Source organism: Musa acuminata, chromosome BXJ3-3 (assembly GCF_036884655.1).
Source record: "Musa acuminata AAA Group cultivar baxijiao chromosome BXJ3-3, Cavendish_Baxijiao_AAA, whole genome shotgun sequence".
Taxonomy (NCBI): domain Eukaryota; kingdom Viridiplantae; phylum Streptophyta; class Magnoliopsida; order Zingiberales; family Musaceae; genus Musa; species Musa acuminata.
Genome location: NC_088351.1, coordinates 27,387,931 through 27,405,391, shown reverse-complemented (window position 1 = coordinate 27,405,391; position 17,461 = coordinate 27,387,931). Strand labels below are relative to the sequence as shown.

Genomic DNA, 17,461 nt, shown 5'->3' with positions numbered 1-17,461 from the left:
ACCAAAATAGAACGAGCCAAGAGAGAGTAGAACTCATAGATGAGCCGCAAAGGCCAAGTAATTATCCATAATCTCCCAGTAGCAAACACCTTCATCACCTTAAGAAGCAAGGTAGGAAGAGAAAAAAAGAGAATCACAACTATGAAGTGCATGTGCAATTTCTCATTCATCTTTAGTAGAAAACTGGCCCAAACTCTAGTAGGAGACGAAGAGAAATGCACTCTTCCATGGAAGAAAAGAGATGAAAAGATATTAAGATGAGGTTGCGGACGGAGAGGGATTGACGACGATGTGCCTCAGAGGGTGGGAAACATCACCACCTCCAGCATGCTTGACAAACTCGGCCGGGGTGAGGAAGGTGCCATGGCAGACACACACTATCCTTACCTCTTCTCCCTTCCTGTATTTGTAGAGGAATCCCTCGATCTTTCTCCCATTTGGACCATCACCCCTGGTGGAAACACATGGCATCTCACCCACCATGTTCCTCCCTCGATTCACACCATCAGTTGCAAGGTTCTTCAATGAGTCTTCCTCTCCAACAACAGTAATAGGTTTCCTGACTTCCAAAGTAGAAGTCGAACTTGTGGCATTACGAATAGAATCTGAGTGAGCTGAAGAGGCATTCTTCGGATCATCTATGTCACGAATAAAAAGAGACAGATCGAACCCTGCAACCAAAAAGAAAAAAAAAGGAGTCATAAGCTTCTTCTTTTTACCTTCCTTTTCTTAACTTCTAAGAAAGTTTAGAATATTGGCAACTACAACTGGAACATTGACATGAAGTGAAGACTTGTTTTGCTTCCAAAACTATTCGAAGAAGTAATTAAATAAAGAACAAACACCTAAACAGTTGAAAGAACAGTGTTAATTCTTTCAAATCCAATTCTTTCTGTCTTTTTAAGAGACACTGATATTCACTCTTCTGGTAAGATTAAGCAGTAACAATAGTTGAATAACTTCAATGACTACAAGCATAGTTAGAGATGATAATATAGCCACATTTTTTCAGAAAAAGGAAGGAAAATACTATAAGAAACATCCTAACAAAGCGCAAATATCATACTACAAGTGATACATCTGATGATTCTATTGTCGCTAACAATGAAGCACCGGAGGTGAATCTACAATGCAAAGATGAAACTCATCATTGCTTCTCATGATTTGAGATATCCTCAAACAATGACATGTGAGTCTATGACAAAAAGCAAAACTTATCCTTGCTACTCACTATTTGAAGTATCTTTGAACTATAATATGCTTTTGAACTAATAAAAAGCGAGACGGATAACATCTACAGTAACAATTACAACAAATAAATTATTGTGGCACTGACTCAGTGACCCGCATCGTTGGAAAATGTTTACTACCCAACATCGATGGAAAAGAAACATTGACAACACACGAATTAAGCAGCACCATTCTTGCACCATTACAGGAAATCAAACCAGAAAAGTGTTCTTTGCCTGTCGAGGATACATGATATACTCCAACTCCAATCATTTCTACCTCAAGAAAGAAAATATCACTAGCTTATACAATTCTACCTACTGATAAGCATAACCCAAAAAAAAAAGAAAAAAAAAGAACTCAAACTTATAGTTTTTGCATTTTTTTCAATAGATATCATTCATGATCTAACCAAAATTCTCAACAAGAATGCAGTACCTTGGGCTGGCGTCTTCCTCTTGAATTCAAACACGCCGTAGGAACTGCCGCTGGCCCGAACAGAGCCATGTGGGATTGGTGGCAAACACCCTGTCACATCTACCGGCGGTGATGCAGCCGTGCTTTTAGACCCTGCCGCCCATGCAAGTAGCTCGGAAGGAGTAGCAGCACCGAACACTCCTCGGAATTCTTTCCCCTTCAGAGGCTTGAGGCGGCCATTGATCATATTTGGCGTTATCAAGCTTTTCCTTCCATCCGCATCCTCATCTGATCTCGAAGCGTCTGGTTTGATGCAATGTCTCTTCTCCAACCTCTTCCTCTTCGCTTCGAACCTCTTCAGGCTCTGCAGCTCCTTCCGCTTCCTCCTCTCCTCCTCCGTCTCAGCCGGCAACGAGTTCGTCCTCACGAGGGCCGTGGTCATCACAGGGAACTCGTGCTCCCTCTGCGGTGAGGAGAAGGCGGCGATGGACGACGACCGAACCAGCTTCTTGGCCTTCGAGTCCGTTCCGAAGCATCCGCCTAGGGAGAGGCCGAGGTTGAGCTCGACCTCGCCGGACTCCCGTCCTGGCACCTCAAGCTGCTCGCCAAAGCAGCTGTTTCCGTCCAATCTGCGGAGCAAGTCTCTCGGAAATTTGTCGATAACCGACGAGGGTAGCTCCCTCTCCCGCTCCGCTGCCTCTTCTTCCATTTGAGGATCAACAAACGAACCGTAGATCAAAAGAACAGATAAGTATCACAAATTTCGACCAAAAAGCTACCTTTTCTCTCAAAGGTTTGATCTTTTTTTCGACCTACTCGAAACCCGAAACGTGGATTCCTATAGCATTCAAATTCTAAAGAAAAAAGTACACAGATAAATCGCAAAAAAAGAGCAGAGGAGACATGAGGGACAATGAGATATCAGATAAAAAGGAACAAAAAAAAAGAAGAAGCAATCTTTGAGCTTCCTAAGAGCTAAAAATCATCATAAAAATAAAATAGAACGCGCAAAAAAGAGGAAGTCTATGAAAGCATCAAGGCCGAGATTCCATTTAAATTAAACAGCGAAGAAGAAGAGGAACGGAGAAGGGGACGGAGAGCTTTCTCCTGTTACCTGTCGGCGTTCCGTGCCCTGGAGATTGGGCAATGACCAGAATGCCCCTACTCGTGGGGTGGGGGGAGCCCTGTCGAGGATACGCGACCGCAACGTAGGAGGAGAGAGACGATGGGGAGCCGAGGGCCGCGTCATCGCGAATCGAGCGGCGCCGCGCCCCTCGGCTCGCGCGTGAGCCGATGGCGTGGCCTTCCTGCTGTCCGAAGCACACGTGTTGCGGAGCAAAAGCACGTGACATCGAAACGTGTCGAGCTGCCATCCGACCGGCCAAGGTAAGGTCGCTGTCTCGGCCAATCCAGCTGTCACACTCAGACAGCGACCTTACGGTGGAAAGCGGATCCGTTATGGAAAAAGAATTTGGTACCCGTTACCAGCAGCAGATCCGGTCTACATGGCTACGGCATATCCGTTCTCACCCTAGAGACAATTTTTTCCTGAAAATAAATTTTAGGCTATATGATCGATTACTTTTTAAGTTTTGTTTACAGAATTATTTTTGATTTATATATTTTTAAAGTTGATATCATTCTAGAATGTTGTAATTAGACAATGTGAATAAATTAATAGTACCGATGCAAAAAGAGATTGAGAGACCAAAGATGACTACAGAAAACAATAAAAAATAAAAATTCTTAATCTAATATCTTTATACAAATAATAGGGCCTAAATAATCGGGGCATTGTCCGATTTAGTCATGTTGTGTATAAAAAAAAAAATTCAATGCAGCTTTTTATAAACAAAGGTGCCACGTAGGCAAGGCACCAGCACCTACTAGATATAGTAATTAAATTTGGTGGAGATGAGGGAGGACCTTAAATAAAATGTTGGAAGTGAGGAAAGAATGATGCACAGATAAATAATCAGAAGACTATTTTAGATATATTATTGATTATTTTATCAATATGAAAACACAATATACTAGATATAGTTAAACTTTTTTCTTGATTTAATGTAGAAACATCTAATTCTATCTAGCATGGAACCCGATCCACATCCTTATCCAGAAATTATTTGTTAAAAAATTTGGATACGAATATGAACACAGAGCATGTGTTATATTATATAATTCAATTGGCCTCCCACTACCGGCAATTCGGTGGCAAACGGCATTGTTTTGCACCGTCGCATCGCAGCACATGGTATTTTGTCGAGAGTCCCTCACGTGCATTTGCATGTGTCGAAGACTGGTTTTGTCCAACGAAAAAGATGAAATCCATGGAAGACGTCGACATAAAGATTTGACCAGTGCTCAATCTTATTTTTTTTGGGATGATGTGATCTCACACTGTTCTTTTAAGCTATTCTGATAACAAGAACTGAAGGTAAAGAAAAAAAAAAGAAAAAATCAATCGATATCTCATCAATAACTGCGAAATGGAATTATTGATGATATGTTTAAACTTTTATTTGTATGAGAACCAACCTTAGAATTCGCTTTCATAAGCGCCAAGAGCCACATCTCCATGTCACGCCCACGTATCCTCCTCGATTATACCAGCAACTACTCTGTCGTATGGGAATAAGATGCATGCATTTTCAGCAATCAAAGGAATAAAATACTCTAAAAGGTACTCCAAATAGTAAAACGTAACATTTTGTTAATGGAATAGTAATTCTGGTGATCTTAAATCTGTTTGATTTACATCAAAGAAAATTTTGATTTCAGACTATTTGACACAAACAATAGAAAGTCATACAGAGCACTGAATGAAAAAAGTTAAACACCTCGTCATAAAAACATAGAAATGCTTATTGCTCCAGAAATGCCATATTTTCTCTACAGTAATATAAATCTCGTGCAGAGTTCAACGTTTGATAGTAAGTTCATGAGAATGAATATTGAATATTGACTACTGAATATGGTCTTCACCATTGCATATCATGGAATTCAAATGCTTGTCAAGTAATCCAAAGCTGTTCATAAACTAGAATTAAGCACTGGAATTTGGAAACCAATTTCCAAATACTAAGATATTTGCAAACATTAGTAGAAATTTGAAAAATCTTATTAATAAAGTTCCCACCACCTAAAAGCAGTAAACAAAGTGTGAAAGAACATGCATTCCACTGAATTTTTTGATTTGTTATATGAAAATCTCATTGAATAATATGACAAGACTTGCTTGAAAAGGAAAAAGACTAAATCACTAGTCGACTTGCTTGAAAAGGAGCTGCAGTTGGCAGTACCATGCCACACAGTAGGAATAAACAAACAAAAATTGAACAACAACAAAAAGAAAAGCCTTTGAAGGTAGTACACATTCGTATTGGTGATGCATTGGCATTGGACCCCGCAAACAAGGCAAATAATGGATTACTTGGGAAATGAAAGAAACAGAGAGATGAAAATGAATTGTTCCCTGGTGAGAAAAAAACACTAAGGCGCATCAAAGACCATACCACATGCAGCACTATGTTGACCATGTCTCTTCGAAGTCTTACTCAGTGGACATTGGACAAGAAGAACAAAAGCTATGTAAGCAAAATAAAATAAGCTTAAACTGAAAATATTGATTCTCAAGCATAACCAGAGAGGCATGCATCCTTATGGCTTTAATTTAAAAACCTTTTTCATCACTGTTGGTGAACAAATGTGCCGTGGCGGGTGAGTCAGCACGGTTAGGTCCACGGGCCGATGTCGGGAGTTTTTGTCGGTTGAGCTCGACGCCGAGGTCGACCGAGCCCTCGCGACGGGGTGTTGATCAACGTTCCTTAGTGTGCCGATCCGGGCACCGTGTATGCCGAGCTGCGTCTCTCCTTCTCCAGGGTGGTTGGCAGCTCGTCTTTGTGAGGTGGTCGCGCCCGCGGGAAGGAGTGCTGGTTGGCGTTAGTCGGGACCCAGAATGATTGGCTGCTCTCCTTCGTGCACTGGATGGCGATTCTCGGGGGTTGGCAGCTCACCTTCGTGAGGTGGCTGCGTTTTCTTGCAAAAATGGCCCTCGTCGGGATCACCCGACGAGGCCCCTCCGACGAGCAAGTCAGTCAAGTGATCAATTTATTTTTGTCACCCCCTGGCCAAATGCTGGCCATAGGTCTTTATATTATTGTACGTGGGTCGGTCGTACGCGGGTTGGCGTGGTGGACGTGCCAAATAGTGCCTTGGTACGGATTCTGATTTGGCGTGTCTCGGGAGTGGCTCGGCCTCGAGATTCCCGAGCCGTGACGTGCCAAGCAGTGCCTTGGTATGGATTCTGACTTGGCATGTCTCGAGAACGATTCTGCCTCGGGATTCCCGGGACATGACGTGCCTAGCAATGCCTTAGTACGGATTCTGACTGTGGCTGATGGCGTCGGATTCTGACGTGTCTCGGGAACCGATCTGGAGAGGCTCGGGCCAGAGCTGAGCCTGCGGGCTGCAGGTCGGGAACCGATCTGGAGAGGCTCGGGCAAGAGTTGGGCCGGTGTCTTTCGATGGGTCCCTTGGGACGTGGAGTTGCTTCTCGGGGTTTCTCGAGATAGCGCCCGAGGTGACCTTTTCGGATGAAGTCCTCGCTTCGATTCTGGAGGTCACGATAATCTTCCGTGCCATGGCTGTAGTCCCGATGGAACGTGCTCAGAGGGAGAGGCGGAGGCCTCAGGAGCAGTAGCTCTTGTTAGTCGGGCCTTTGGCGAGGTTGCACCTGGGCTACTGAAGTTGTTCCCCGGGATTGCTCCGCCCTTGGCCTCTTGTTGTTCATGCGCTTTCCCGCCACCAGAGCTTCAGCAGCGATGTACTGGTTGGCGCGCGCTGGAGTATCTCGGGGATGACTACTGGTGGCCTCTCGATCAGTGACCAGAAGAACCTTGAAGGCTTCAAACCCATCAGAAACGCCTACATGATAAGAGAAGAGTGAGCGTCCGGGAATCCCCGGATCTCAATGGCAAAGCGTGCCATGAACTGAGAAAGTGACTCATCTTCGTGCTGGGATAGCGCGAGCAGGGTGGCCATGGAAGGCCTAGGTCGCGCGCTAGCAAGGAAGTTCTTCTCAAACTCCCTGACGAGTTGGTCGAAGGACGAGACCGAGGATTGGCGTAGCCGGCTGAACCATGCTCGTGCCGGTCCCCTTAGAATGGTCGGAAATGCCCGACACATTAATGCATCGAATGTGCCATAAAGGGCCATCTGAGCCCAAAATGTGGGGACGTGCTCCGTGGGATCGGACCCACCGTCGTATGTCTCCAATGTCGGCAGCCTGAAGTTGAGAGGTACCGGCCTGTCCTGTACTTGCTGAGTGAAAGGGGACCCGCCCGAGCCGCCTTCACTGGACTCGCCTCGCGATTTTCGAAACTCACGCTGGAACGCATCCAAACGTTGGTTGACCGGGGACAATTGGGCCCTAAGCGAGTCGTCCGCCGAGTCGAATGATACAATGTTAGGCTCGAAGTGGGGTAGTGTGACTCGGCAGGGTGCGGGTATGCTCTGCTCGGGCAGACCTCTCGGGTCCGTCATTCGGTCTCGGGCTTCTGCCGTCCAGACCTACTCTTTGCTCGGCCTTTGCCGGGTCGGGTCAATCGAGGGAGCTGCTAGCTGCACGATTTGGGGAATGAGCGGGACGAGTATCTGCATCATCCCTGCCATCGCTTGTACTTGCTTGGTTAGGTTGAGGAACGCCTCGGGCGACACGGCCGAGGATCCCACGGTAAGTCTGGGAGGTGGTAACCCCGGGTCATTGAATGGGCGACAGCAGTGATCTGGCGTCGAGGCCGGGGTCCCCCCATCTCGAAGGACGGGGAGGGGCTGATCTCCGGGCCCGACAAAAGGGTGACCGACCGGTGGTTCTTCCTCGGGGAGAGCTCCCGTGGGATGCTCCTACGACATGGCCCTCCTTTTAGTGCCAAAATGTTGGTGAACAAATGTGTCGTAGCTGATGAGTCAGCACGGTTAGGTCCACGGGCCGATGTTGGGAGTTTCTATTGGCTGAGCTAGACACCGAGGTCAACCGGGCCCTCGTGACGGAGTGTTGATCAACGTTCCTCGGTGTGCCGATCCGGGCGCCGTGTATGTCGAGCTGCGTCTCTCCTTCTCCGAGGTGGTTGGTAGCTCGTCTTTGTGAGGTGGCCGCGCCCGCGGGAAGGAGTACTAGTTGGCGTTAGTCGGGACCCGGACCCATTGGCTGCTCTCCTTCATGCACTGGATGGAGATTCTCAGGGGTTGGCAGCTCACCTTCGTGAGGTGGCTGTGTTTTCCTGCAAAAATGGCCCTCGTCGGGATCACCCGACGAGGCCCCTCCGACGAGCAAGTCAGTCAAGTGATCAATTGATTTTTGTCACCCCCTGGTCAGATGCTGGCCATAGGTCTTTATATTATTGTACGTGGGTCGGTCGTACGCGAGTTGGCGTGATGGACGTGCCAAACAATGCATTGGTACGGATTCTGACTTGGCGTGTCTCGGGAGCGGCTCGGCCTCGGGATTCCCGAGCCGTGACGTGCCGAGCAGTGCCTTGGTACGGATTCTAACTTAGCGTGTCTCAGGAGCGGTTCTGCCTCGGGATTCTCGGGACATGACGTGCCGAGCAATGCCTTAGTACGGATTCTGACTGTGGCTGATGGCGTTGGATTCTAACATGTCTTGGGCCAAAATATAACGTATCAATCACATAAATCCATGTCTCAAAATGAGAACCTTAGCATCAAGACACAATGACAAGAAAGATTGCAGTTGAGAATCCATTACATAATAATGAGATTGAAGCTAGAAATTAGAGGTCAGAAGATGGCAAGACCTACTGGGACTCAAAAAGAAAATGAAATTTATAATCAAGGTTGCAATTGTGTGGCATTTTCCAACTCGATAGTTTTTGTTTGGACAGAGGAAATGTCCAGTGTCGAATTCAATTCAAAATATGCAATGAAAATATTTAGTTTGACCCAGATGCCCATAAAATTTTAGTTAGGTTATCACTAATCCCGAGTTTTAGCAATCACTTAACAGAAAAAAAGCATTTTCCTTTCCAAAAGAGGTTTCCACATCACAAGCAATGACAAGAACATTGATCGCAACGAATTGATGCAAGAATAGAAAAGACGGACGCAAATTATTGCGTTTATAGATATCAAATCGTAAGCATAGACAACCCCATATGACCTGAACCAAGACCATCCAATTCCATGATCGCAAATTCCTAAAACCCTAAAGTTCCGACTAGGCATGTATGATGAGCACGAAAACCCCAAGCCTTTAAACCCTAACTTCCATGGCTCAAATCATTCTGCCCATAGTATTTATCGTGGGAAGATTAATCAAACAAGCAAGCAGACGGACCGAAAACCCACTAAGAATTCACTCAAAGAATGCTCGTTGTTCTCAAATGTCGCTATCAGAAGAATTGAAACACATTATTGTAAGGAACGACCAATCCTATCGAAACCCAAACTAGAAAATAATAGAGGAAACCATGAAACGAGAAGGAAATCCGTCAATATTGAATCTTTTCCAACGAAGAAAAGACGTAAGTGGGTGAATGCGTAGATCAACGAGGGTAAGAAACAGATTACTTTCTTGGAGATGTGGCGACGAAAGAAGAACTCCAGCTCCGCTGTGACGGGAGCCCTAAGAATCGAAGCCAACGCGGGAAAGCAAAACAGAGTAGGACTTCGCAGGCCAATGGATTTCAGAATTTGTACCATCGGCTCTAATTTGATCGATGCAGACACAGATCACAGAGTAACCAAATCAAAGTTCACACGACTCTTAAAGCACTCGACCCCGAAGAGTTTGTTATGAAAAAAAATGGTATCATTGATTTAGATAATATGTATTTATACAGATTTTAAACTTTAAAAGAGAGATTTTTTTGAACATATACTCAAATTATATATTTAAATCTTTTACTCAAATCTATGGTTGATTCTCAAATCATAGGTTGATTGAGGATCGAGTACATAAGGAATATAAAATTATCATTTCATATTTACCTATCATGATCTTCAATCATGTCCCCATAAGATAAAGCTTCTGTCAAGGATGTTAATCTTGGATCGATACAACTGAAATATCCTACAAGTAAACAAATATGTCAGGAAGTCTATTAGTTGATAAACAAATATGAAGTGAGAAACATGTAATTAACGTATGACAACTTAATCTCTAATAAAGAAGAAGTCAATAATTATATTTTATGTGTGAGTGGAATACTGAGTTGGCGCATAGATATGTGATACTAATATTATCTTTGTATATTATAGGAGTAGATTGGGAGGTGATTCCAAATTCGTATAGTAAATTGGTAACCCAGTTGCATTATATAATAATAGTAGTGATGGCTTATTATTCAACTTTAGTAGTACATCTTGCGACTATGTGATATTTCTTAGAACTCTAATTAATCAAATTTGCTCCAAGAAAAATAATACAGGCTAACATAGATGTTCAATCATCAGTGTTGCTTGCCCTAGTAACATCAATAAAAGCATAGAGATGAAGTTATTAGTGTTTATGAATAAAAAGTCTATAATTGAGAGTCCTTATAAAATATTGCAAGACATGTTTTAGTGTAGATTAATGCACAATGGAGGATTGATGCATGCATTATGATAATTTATTGATTACAAATGAAATATCTAAACATATGATAGATAAGTACTACAAGTAACTAAGTACTTATTGGTATTGTGTGAGATCCATAATAGTAAAATTATTATGAAATAATTTGAGTAACTTAGTGGTGGAGAGTGAGGTGGAGATTTCTTTTATAGTATTTATATTCATATACCTCTTTTAAGATAGAAAATGTGTATAAGATATGAGCATTGTTTCTGCTCCTAGAAAATAGCTTAAGGTTCCTAGATTTTTAATGAAGAATTGATCAGCTAAGTGCTTAAAGAATTATTTAATCTTCATAAAATTATTGCCTGAAGATAATATCATCTACATAGACAATTAATACATCTCTTTTACTATCGTAGGAATAAAGAGGTATTAGACTTGGAGTTAATGAAGTCAATTAACATAAAAAATGAGCCAAATTCAATGCTAAGCTCTTGGAGCTTGGTAAAATCCATAAATATTTTTTGTAGTTTACAAACATTGTTTGGATATTAAGAGTGAATGAAAATAGGAGGTTGTTGTATAAAGACATCTTCAATTAAGGACGGTAAGAAATTATTGTTAACATCTTGTTAGCATACATATCAGCTATGAGTGATAACAAAACTTAGGATGAGTCGAATTATCATCGATATGATAATTTATCGAGAGTCTATATGAAATCAACATCTAATCATTGGTAAAATCCTTTAGCCACTAGACGTGCTTTGTATCTTGTAATGGATCTATTTTGATTTCACTTAATTTGAAAGATTCACTTACACCTGATAACATTTTGCATGAGGTGAGATGGTACAAAGGTCCATGGGACATTATGAAGTAGAACATCATATTCTTCACATATAGCTTTATGCCACTCTGGAGATTTTTTGGTCTTAGGTGATAGTTATGGGCTTAGTTGAAAAGCTTGTGATAGCACGAAGATCAAAGATTTGATATGGTTTAAAGATATCATTTTTGGAGTATGTTGTCAAGTGATTCCTAGACTCGATGGTATTATTAGGTTATATTGAAGGAATAAGAATTAGTGAAGAGTTAGTGACACATACTTAATCAGATTGATGTACTTCGATGTCACTTAATCAAGGAGAGGACAAAGATATCATTTATAGTGCCGAGGGCATTGCTTCATTAGGCATTGTAGACTGAGTTAGTAGAGAGGTAGATAAAGTTGCAGAGAATGTGAGGTGCTGTTGAACTAGGGTAATAAGAGAGTACAGGTTTAGATGAGAACTATTGATTGATATGGTAAGAGGTGCATTTGAGAAAATTCAGCGATTGACAAGAAGGGGACGAGGACGCTAGTGAAGATGTTGGGTAGTAGGCATCAATGTAGGAATAGAGGGAACGTTTGTCAAGTAGAACTAAACAATACTAGAGGATCATTGGAGAAGCAAGTTAATCATTAGAGGAGGATAATTAGATTGATAAAGTGGAGTAGATATATTGCAGAGTATATCATACCAGGAGATTGATAGGGAGGAGTCCCATGTCTTCATCTTCAGTACAATACTAAAATATGAAATCGGGGAGCAAAAAATCGAGAGTTATAAAATCACAACATAGAGGGCAAGAAAGAGGAATAACAATAGTCAACAGATCAACGGGGTAACGAGGAAGAGAGAGCCTTGCTTAAAGAAAAAAGACTCTGATACCATGAAGAATTGAAGAATTTTTTGTAAAAGAGATGATATTATTTATTAAGGTAGTGTGTATTTTATAAATTTTAAAAAAGATATTTTTTTAATTATACACTCGAATCATACATCTAAATTATGTACTTAAATCTATGAATGATCCTCAAATCATAGATTAATTAAATATTAAAATATATAAAAAATATAAAATTATCATTTCATATTTATCCCTATCACCCGAGCAATAGTAGTCCTATCTCTACTTGTTAACTATATTATATAAGTTTAAATAAGATATAATCACAAAATTAATATTTCTGTTCTCCTTATTTCTCTATCAAATCATCTTTTCTTCTTCTCTCAGTGGTATGTATTTGTTGATGGTGGTGGTGGTGGTGCTGTTGGGGGATGAGGGAGGTGGTGTTGGGTGGGGGGAGCACACTTGACCGTCCTTGTTGGATTTACTGGTATCTGCCATAGTTTCAGGAGACATTGCAGGAATTCTACTAAGCTTGTACAGAATTTATCAGCGCACCCTTTTCCAGCTTGCATGCAGACTCTCCATTGATCTGCTTTCAGGACCATCCCTCCTGCCCTAAAGCCTGTTTACCCACCTTCTCTCTCTCTCTCTCTCTCTCTCTCTCTCTCTCTCTCTCTCTCTCTCTCTCTGGAGCCTTAATGCACTCACATACATGGAGATCTCCATGGCTCTCAAACCATAGGGTCACTGCAAAACCCTAAAATGGTAGGCATGTGATATCTGGGTTAGTTCACGAGGACACCCCTCTCTTTTCAGGCCATCAGAGAGGTGCATGTGCCTGTGCATGCGACAAGACTGCAAAGAGCAAGGCAAATGGCTGCTGAATCTTTCTGGGTTCGGTTATCATGGTCGTGATGGACTTCCCTCTGCTTTCCTGCCCAACGAAGGTTGACAGAGGCCACCAACGAAGTTATATTCTTCCTTGCAAGAGCATTCCATCCCATCAACTTCAACCTCCTTCGTCTCTCCCTTTTTCCCTGAGGAGATGGTGAGCAATAGCCGTTCCCCATCACTCACTAATTAAGAGCCTCCTCCTTTGTTCTTTCTTAAGCTTACTTCGTGTTTCTCCTGTGCTTTCATTTCTCCGACAGATATGCTTGGTCTCTTTATACATGGATGTGGGTTTTATGTCTCAGTCGTGTTATCCAAAGAAGGAAGGGATTCTTCTTTTCGGCATTGCTCCATGTTCAGAAAGTTCATCCTCTGTATTCCCTTTCGGATCACAATGAAGCCTCCTGAAGAGCAGCTGTAGCTGCATTTGTTAGCTTACAATAGATAAGCATGAAATCAACTCTTCTCTGTGTTTCTACGTGATGCAGAAGTTACGGAAGAATCAAGGAATCTCTTGCTCTTACCACACACATCTCATTAGAACTCATACCTCTTGAAATATTCCCTGAAACTATTGCTTAGTGAGCTAACTTTTTCTCTAAGAAACCATCTTATTTCAGCTTCAAGGCACTGATTGTATTTAGTTCATGGCCTTCTTTTCCTGCAACAAGGATCACTCAACTGTGATGAGATTAAAGGCATCACTGGCTCTTCTGCAACAAAGAAGACTTAAATGTGATGTCAAATGTGGTGCAGCTAGGAGCTATGATGAGGATCAAGACCACTGCAGACATGCCTCGATCTGTTTGCAATTTGCTTTGCGCAGACTCGTCTAGCCAAAGAAGGCTGGCAAACTCAGTGGTCCTCCAAGCATGAGTGGATGTCTTAAAGAGGTTATGATGGTCCCTGGGCTACTTGGTACCTTGTTAGGGTTTCAATTATACATGCTTTCATGGAAGATATACATACCTACAAGGTCAAAATACACACTTCCATCAGCTTGACTCTGCAAAAACTATACAAGGATGATCCATGTTTAACTTGATTTTGGTTGCTGTCATACCTTAAGAATTCAACTCTTGCTACCGTACTTTGTTTGACTTCCATCTGTCATGTAAAATGCACCAAAGAGAAAAATATGCCCATAAGAACATGATATTATGGGAGTAAGTTGACTTTGTTACTGTAACATGCATAATTCATATGTATGTATGTTTCTTATCAAGCTATTCACGACGAAAATGTCTCTATTTGAACATTTTCATCATGCTTTTGTCTCTGTACAGATTGAAGAATAGAGACTCTTCTGAAACAGATTGTTTGTACATGATGAAAAATACATGTAGCAGACCAAATTACCCCTGTTGATGAAACAGTAGTTGCTAGATATGCTTGAGCTACAAGGATAAAAGTAGTGACTTATCTATCAACTTGATAGGCATAAATATCCACCACATGTTTGCAAATGGGCTGCACCTTTTTATTTTCTCTTTTTAGGGTTCCTGCAAACACAGCATCTGAACAAGATCAAAGTGCATAACCTGATGGAGTTGCCTGCAAATTTCGAGAAGAAGTCCAACCTAATATGAAGGCTGAGCAAACCTGGAGCAAATTGGAGGTGAGGGTTTGCCGACTCCCGGATTCTTCCCCGATAGCTTGATTTTTGAGTTTTGGAAGAATTTGAGTTCTTAAGTTGTTCTCACTCTTCTTCGTTACTATATTGAACTAAGAAGAGGTAGTTCTTGCATATGAAATAGTTTATTGAGATCTTTGTATGCCTTCATCTCTCTTTTTAGAGAAAGATGGAATCATAAATAATCCTTTTCATTTTGCTTAGGTAATATGGTGTCTTAGATCTATGTATCTAAAATCTAAGAGTTCAATTCTTAATTGTTCTTCTTGAGAATTTTCAGAAATAAATCAAAATTCAGCTTTCCTCTCTCTCTCTCTCTCTCTCTCTCTCTCTCTCTCTCTCTCTCTCTCTCTCTCTCTCTCTCCCCCTTCATATATTGTGAGAAAAAGAAATTTATTATGCTTATGCTGTGTATAAGCAGCATCTTTTTTGTATCTCTCCTTTTGTGTAGATGCATGCTTGATATGCTGCATAAATCATATGATATTGATCTTTAATTTCTAAAGATCCAGTTAACATAACTTGATTTTTAAAGATCCAAGCTAGATAAGTTGTCATATGTATTTCAACAAGTAACACTAGTAGATTTCTCTCTCTCTCTCTCTCTCTCTCTCTCTTCAATTTAGATGAAAGAAGTATATATGAATTATCTAGTAACTGATGATGAAAACAGTGACTTAAGATGATCCAAAACTCAAGAGAAGGAGAAGCTTTCACCGAGCAAGGTGTTGATGATAAGGGTCAAACAAGTTCGAGAGCATGGTCGGCACTCAGAAATCCAAGAATCGTGCGAGTGTCAAGATCCTTTGGAGGAAAAGATAGACACAGCAAGGTGACAACTATAAGAGGTTTAAGGGATCGACGCATCAGGCTATCAGTGCCCACAGCAATCCAACTGTATGACCTTCAGGATAAGCTTGGTCTGAATCAACCCAGCAAAGTCGTGGATTGGCTGATCAATGCTGCTCAGCATGAGATCGATAAGCTTCCCCCACTGGAAATGCTGCAAGGAGATCTCACTCAGTTCCCTCAGTCTGTGGCAACTCCAGCTTTCTTTGGCCACACCGTTCCTGATGATGGTGAGTTTCTTCCCAGAGATAAAGCTCATCGATTAGCATCATCATCTAGTTTGGCAACTGCTGATATCTTTAACAGCAACGTTGTGCCAAGATATGTCAGTAACAGTTTAGATGTTCTTATGGGGAGCAAAGAAAAGGAAGCATCGAAGGAAACCCGTGGCGTTGTGTTGGAGAACAGTGCAGTCACTTACAGTCCTTTCTATCATTTGGAGCCACCAAATGCTTACTCTTCTCTTGCTCAATCCGAAGCACCTCATGGTTACCGCCCGATTGCGATACTTGCATCACACATGGCGCAGAACATGGAATCAAAGCAGTATGGCCACGTTCAGATGGCAAGCCCAGCATCAGGAAGTGTCCCCCTAAGAACTTCTCTGCATGCAGGTATCCCTAACTTGGTGGTTCTCCAACAAAACAGTAGTGTCTTCAAGCACCATCCTCATGATCACTAGCATAAGAATAAGCAGCGTGTACTCACAACTCAGTGATGTTCTTTTTCTCCATGTACTGGAAATGCTGGCCTTTTAAGTATTGGATGTGGCATATAAAGTTTTTGTGTGTTTGAAAGTAGAAGAAGAAGATTTATATATAGGAATTGTTATGTGTGTGTGTGAGAGAGAGCGAGAGAGAGTGTGTGTGTGTGTGTGAAATTTCCAGCTGCAATTGTACTCCATTGCTGCATACTTGCAGTTATATATACAAAGCATGGCACACATTCCATCATAGCATTCTAACAGTAAGATTTCTATCACATATTGCAAATAGCTGCATCAGTCATGCATACTTGATGCTTCTAAAAGTACTAAATGATCTCATAAAACCTATCTGCAGTTACCAAGCCATTTAAAGTCTTATATGACAGATGAGATATGATACTGTTGCTTATGTTCTGATGCTTAATAATGATAAATGAGAACATTAATCATTTATGCTATCTCATGTGGAACTGAACTTAGTTAATGAGAAATTACATGTTCATAAGACTCGAATATGCTGAATACTCTCAGCTTAGGCTTCCAACAGCGATAGGAATAGTATTTGTTGAAAGCAACTCTTCTTTTATCTACTACACAGAACAACAGATAAGGAGATTTACATCATGTCTCGGTGACCATCGCAGCTCCATCTTTATCTAGAAATCCTGATCACTTCCATCACATATCTTAGGTATATGTGTCACATCCATAAATACCTTTGTCTTCCCCTCATCAATGTTCAGATGTCATTATGTATTAACTGCGAACAATCCACTGTGATCCGTTGTGATAACTTGTCTTCGACCTGCACCCTTGTGTTCTTCACCAAGACAGAAGGGATAGATATCACAGTGGTCATCATAACTTCTTAAGACCAAAGGAAATAGTACAGATTGTTGTGGGTTTGCAAAAGATGCATGGGAAGTGGCACGTTGCCTTTACATGGTAGCCAGTGGTCCAATGGACCACACTAATGCTTAGGATGGACCTTAATATATGTTTTGCTTTTTCCTATCTTTGATATTCTTTCGTGTTATTTATTTTATCATGCGCCATACATGCATATTAATATAACATATTTTGATATTCATCTCACGTGACACATCAGCTACCATTCCTAAACTGATATGTCACACCGAGCCAACTCGGTAGCATGAGCCTGAGGCCAACTAGTCATCTGACACCATCCCCCCTGTACTCACTCCGCTCGAGGTTGTGCGAGGCAACATTACCATGTATCGGGTCACATGGGAGGTAGGAAGTAGCGTTGAACGAGACTGAATCGAGCATAATATCATACGTCTACACCCAACACATGGGCCCACCACTTGTGACGTCAGCGGGCATTAAACACCCATGTACGATGATGATCGAGAAGTATTAAAGCTGCTACATACGACTGCATATAGAAATAGATATAAAAGCCACCCCCAGGAATAATGCTGGGTCAGACCTCATACACACACACACACTCCAA

The 17,461-nt window shown here is 41.8% G+C and overlaps 2 protein-coding genes and 1 long non-coding RNA gene across 3 annotated transcripts; 1 reads left to right on the top strand and 2 right to left on the bottom strand.

Annotated features, from left to right (window-relative positions):
- Window positions 1-7: 7 nt before the first annotated feature.
- LOC103978413 (ninja-family protein 2) lies at window positions 8-3,014 on the bottom strand. The gene is made up of 3 exons (XM_009394194.3): window positions 2,762-3,014; window positions 1,669-2,349; window positions 8-671 (listed from the first exon to the last, which is right to left on the bottom strand). Exons 1-3 carry the CDS (start codon window positions 2,997-2,999, stop codon window positions 253-255), a joined length of 1,338 nt encoding a protein of 445 aa, XP_009392469.2. The 5' UTR covers window positions 3,000-3,014; the 3' UTR covers window positions 8-252.
- Window positions 3,015-3,823: 809 nt separating this feature from the next.
- LOC135633525 (uncharacterized) lies at window positions 3,824-9,363 on the bottom strand. Its single transcript, XR_010495045.1, has 3 exons — window positions 9,238-9,363; window positions 4,186-4,268; window positions 3,824-4,078 (listed from the first exon to the last, which is right to left on the bottom strand). It is a non-coding gene; the product is annotated as an uncharacterized LOC135633525 (long non-coding RNA).
- A 4,893-nt stretch (window positions 9,364-14,256) lies between these two features.
- Window positions 14,257-16,231, top strand: LOC135632268 (uncharacterized). The gene is made up of 2 exons (XM_065140689.1): window positions 14,257-14,414; window positions 15,103-16,231. The coding sequence occupies exon 2, from the start codon at window positions 15,112-15,114 to the stop codon at window positions 15,958-15,960; it is 849 nt and encodes a 282-aa protein (XP_064996761.1). The 5' UTR covers window positions 14,257-14,414; window positions 15,103-15,111; the 3' UTR covers window positions 15,961-16,231.
- Window positions 16,232-17,461: the final 1,230 nt, after the last annotated feature.

Bases quoted from the DNA above. Each gene is read 5' to 3' on its own strand.
- LOC103978413 (XM_009394194.3), bottom strand. From the start codon at position 2,999: ATGTCACGTGCTTTTGCTCCGCAACACGTGTGCTTCGGACAGCAGGAA. The intron at 2,350-2,761 runs GTAACAGGAGAA...CTCAAATGGAAG, and splicing joins AGGGCACGGAACGCCGACAG to AAGAGGCAGCGGAGCGGGAG. The intron at 672-1,668 runs GTACTGCATTCT...TTTTGGTTGCAG, and splicing joins GAGGAAGACGCCAGCCCAAG to GGTTCGATCTGTCTCTTTTT.
- LOC135632268 (XM_065140689.1), top strand. From the start codon at position 15,112: ATGATCCAAAACTCAAGAGAAGGAGAAGCTTTCACCGAGCAAGGTGTT.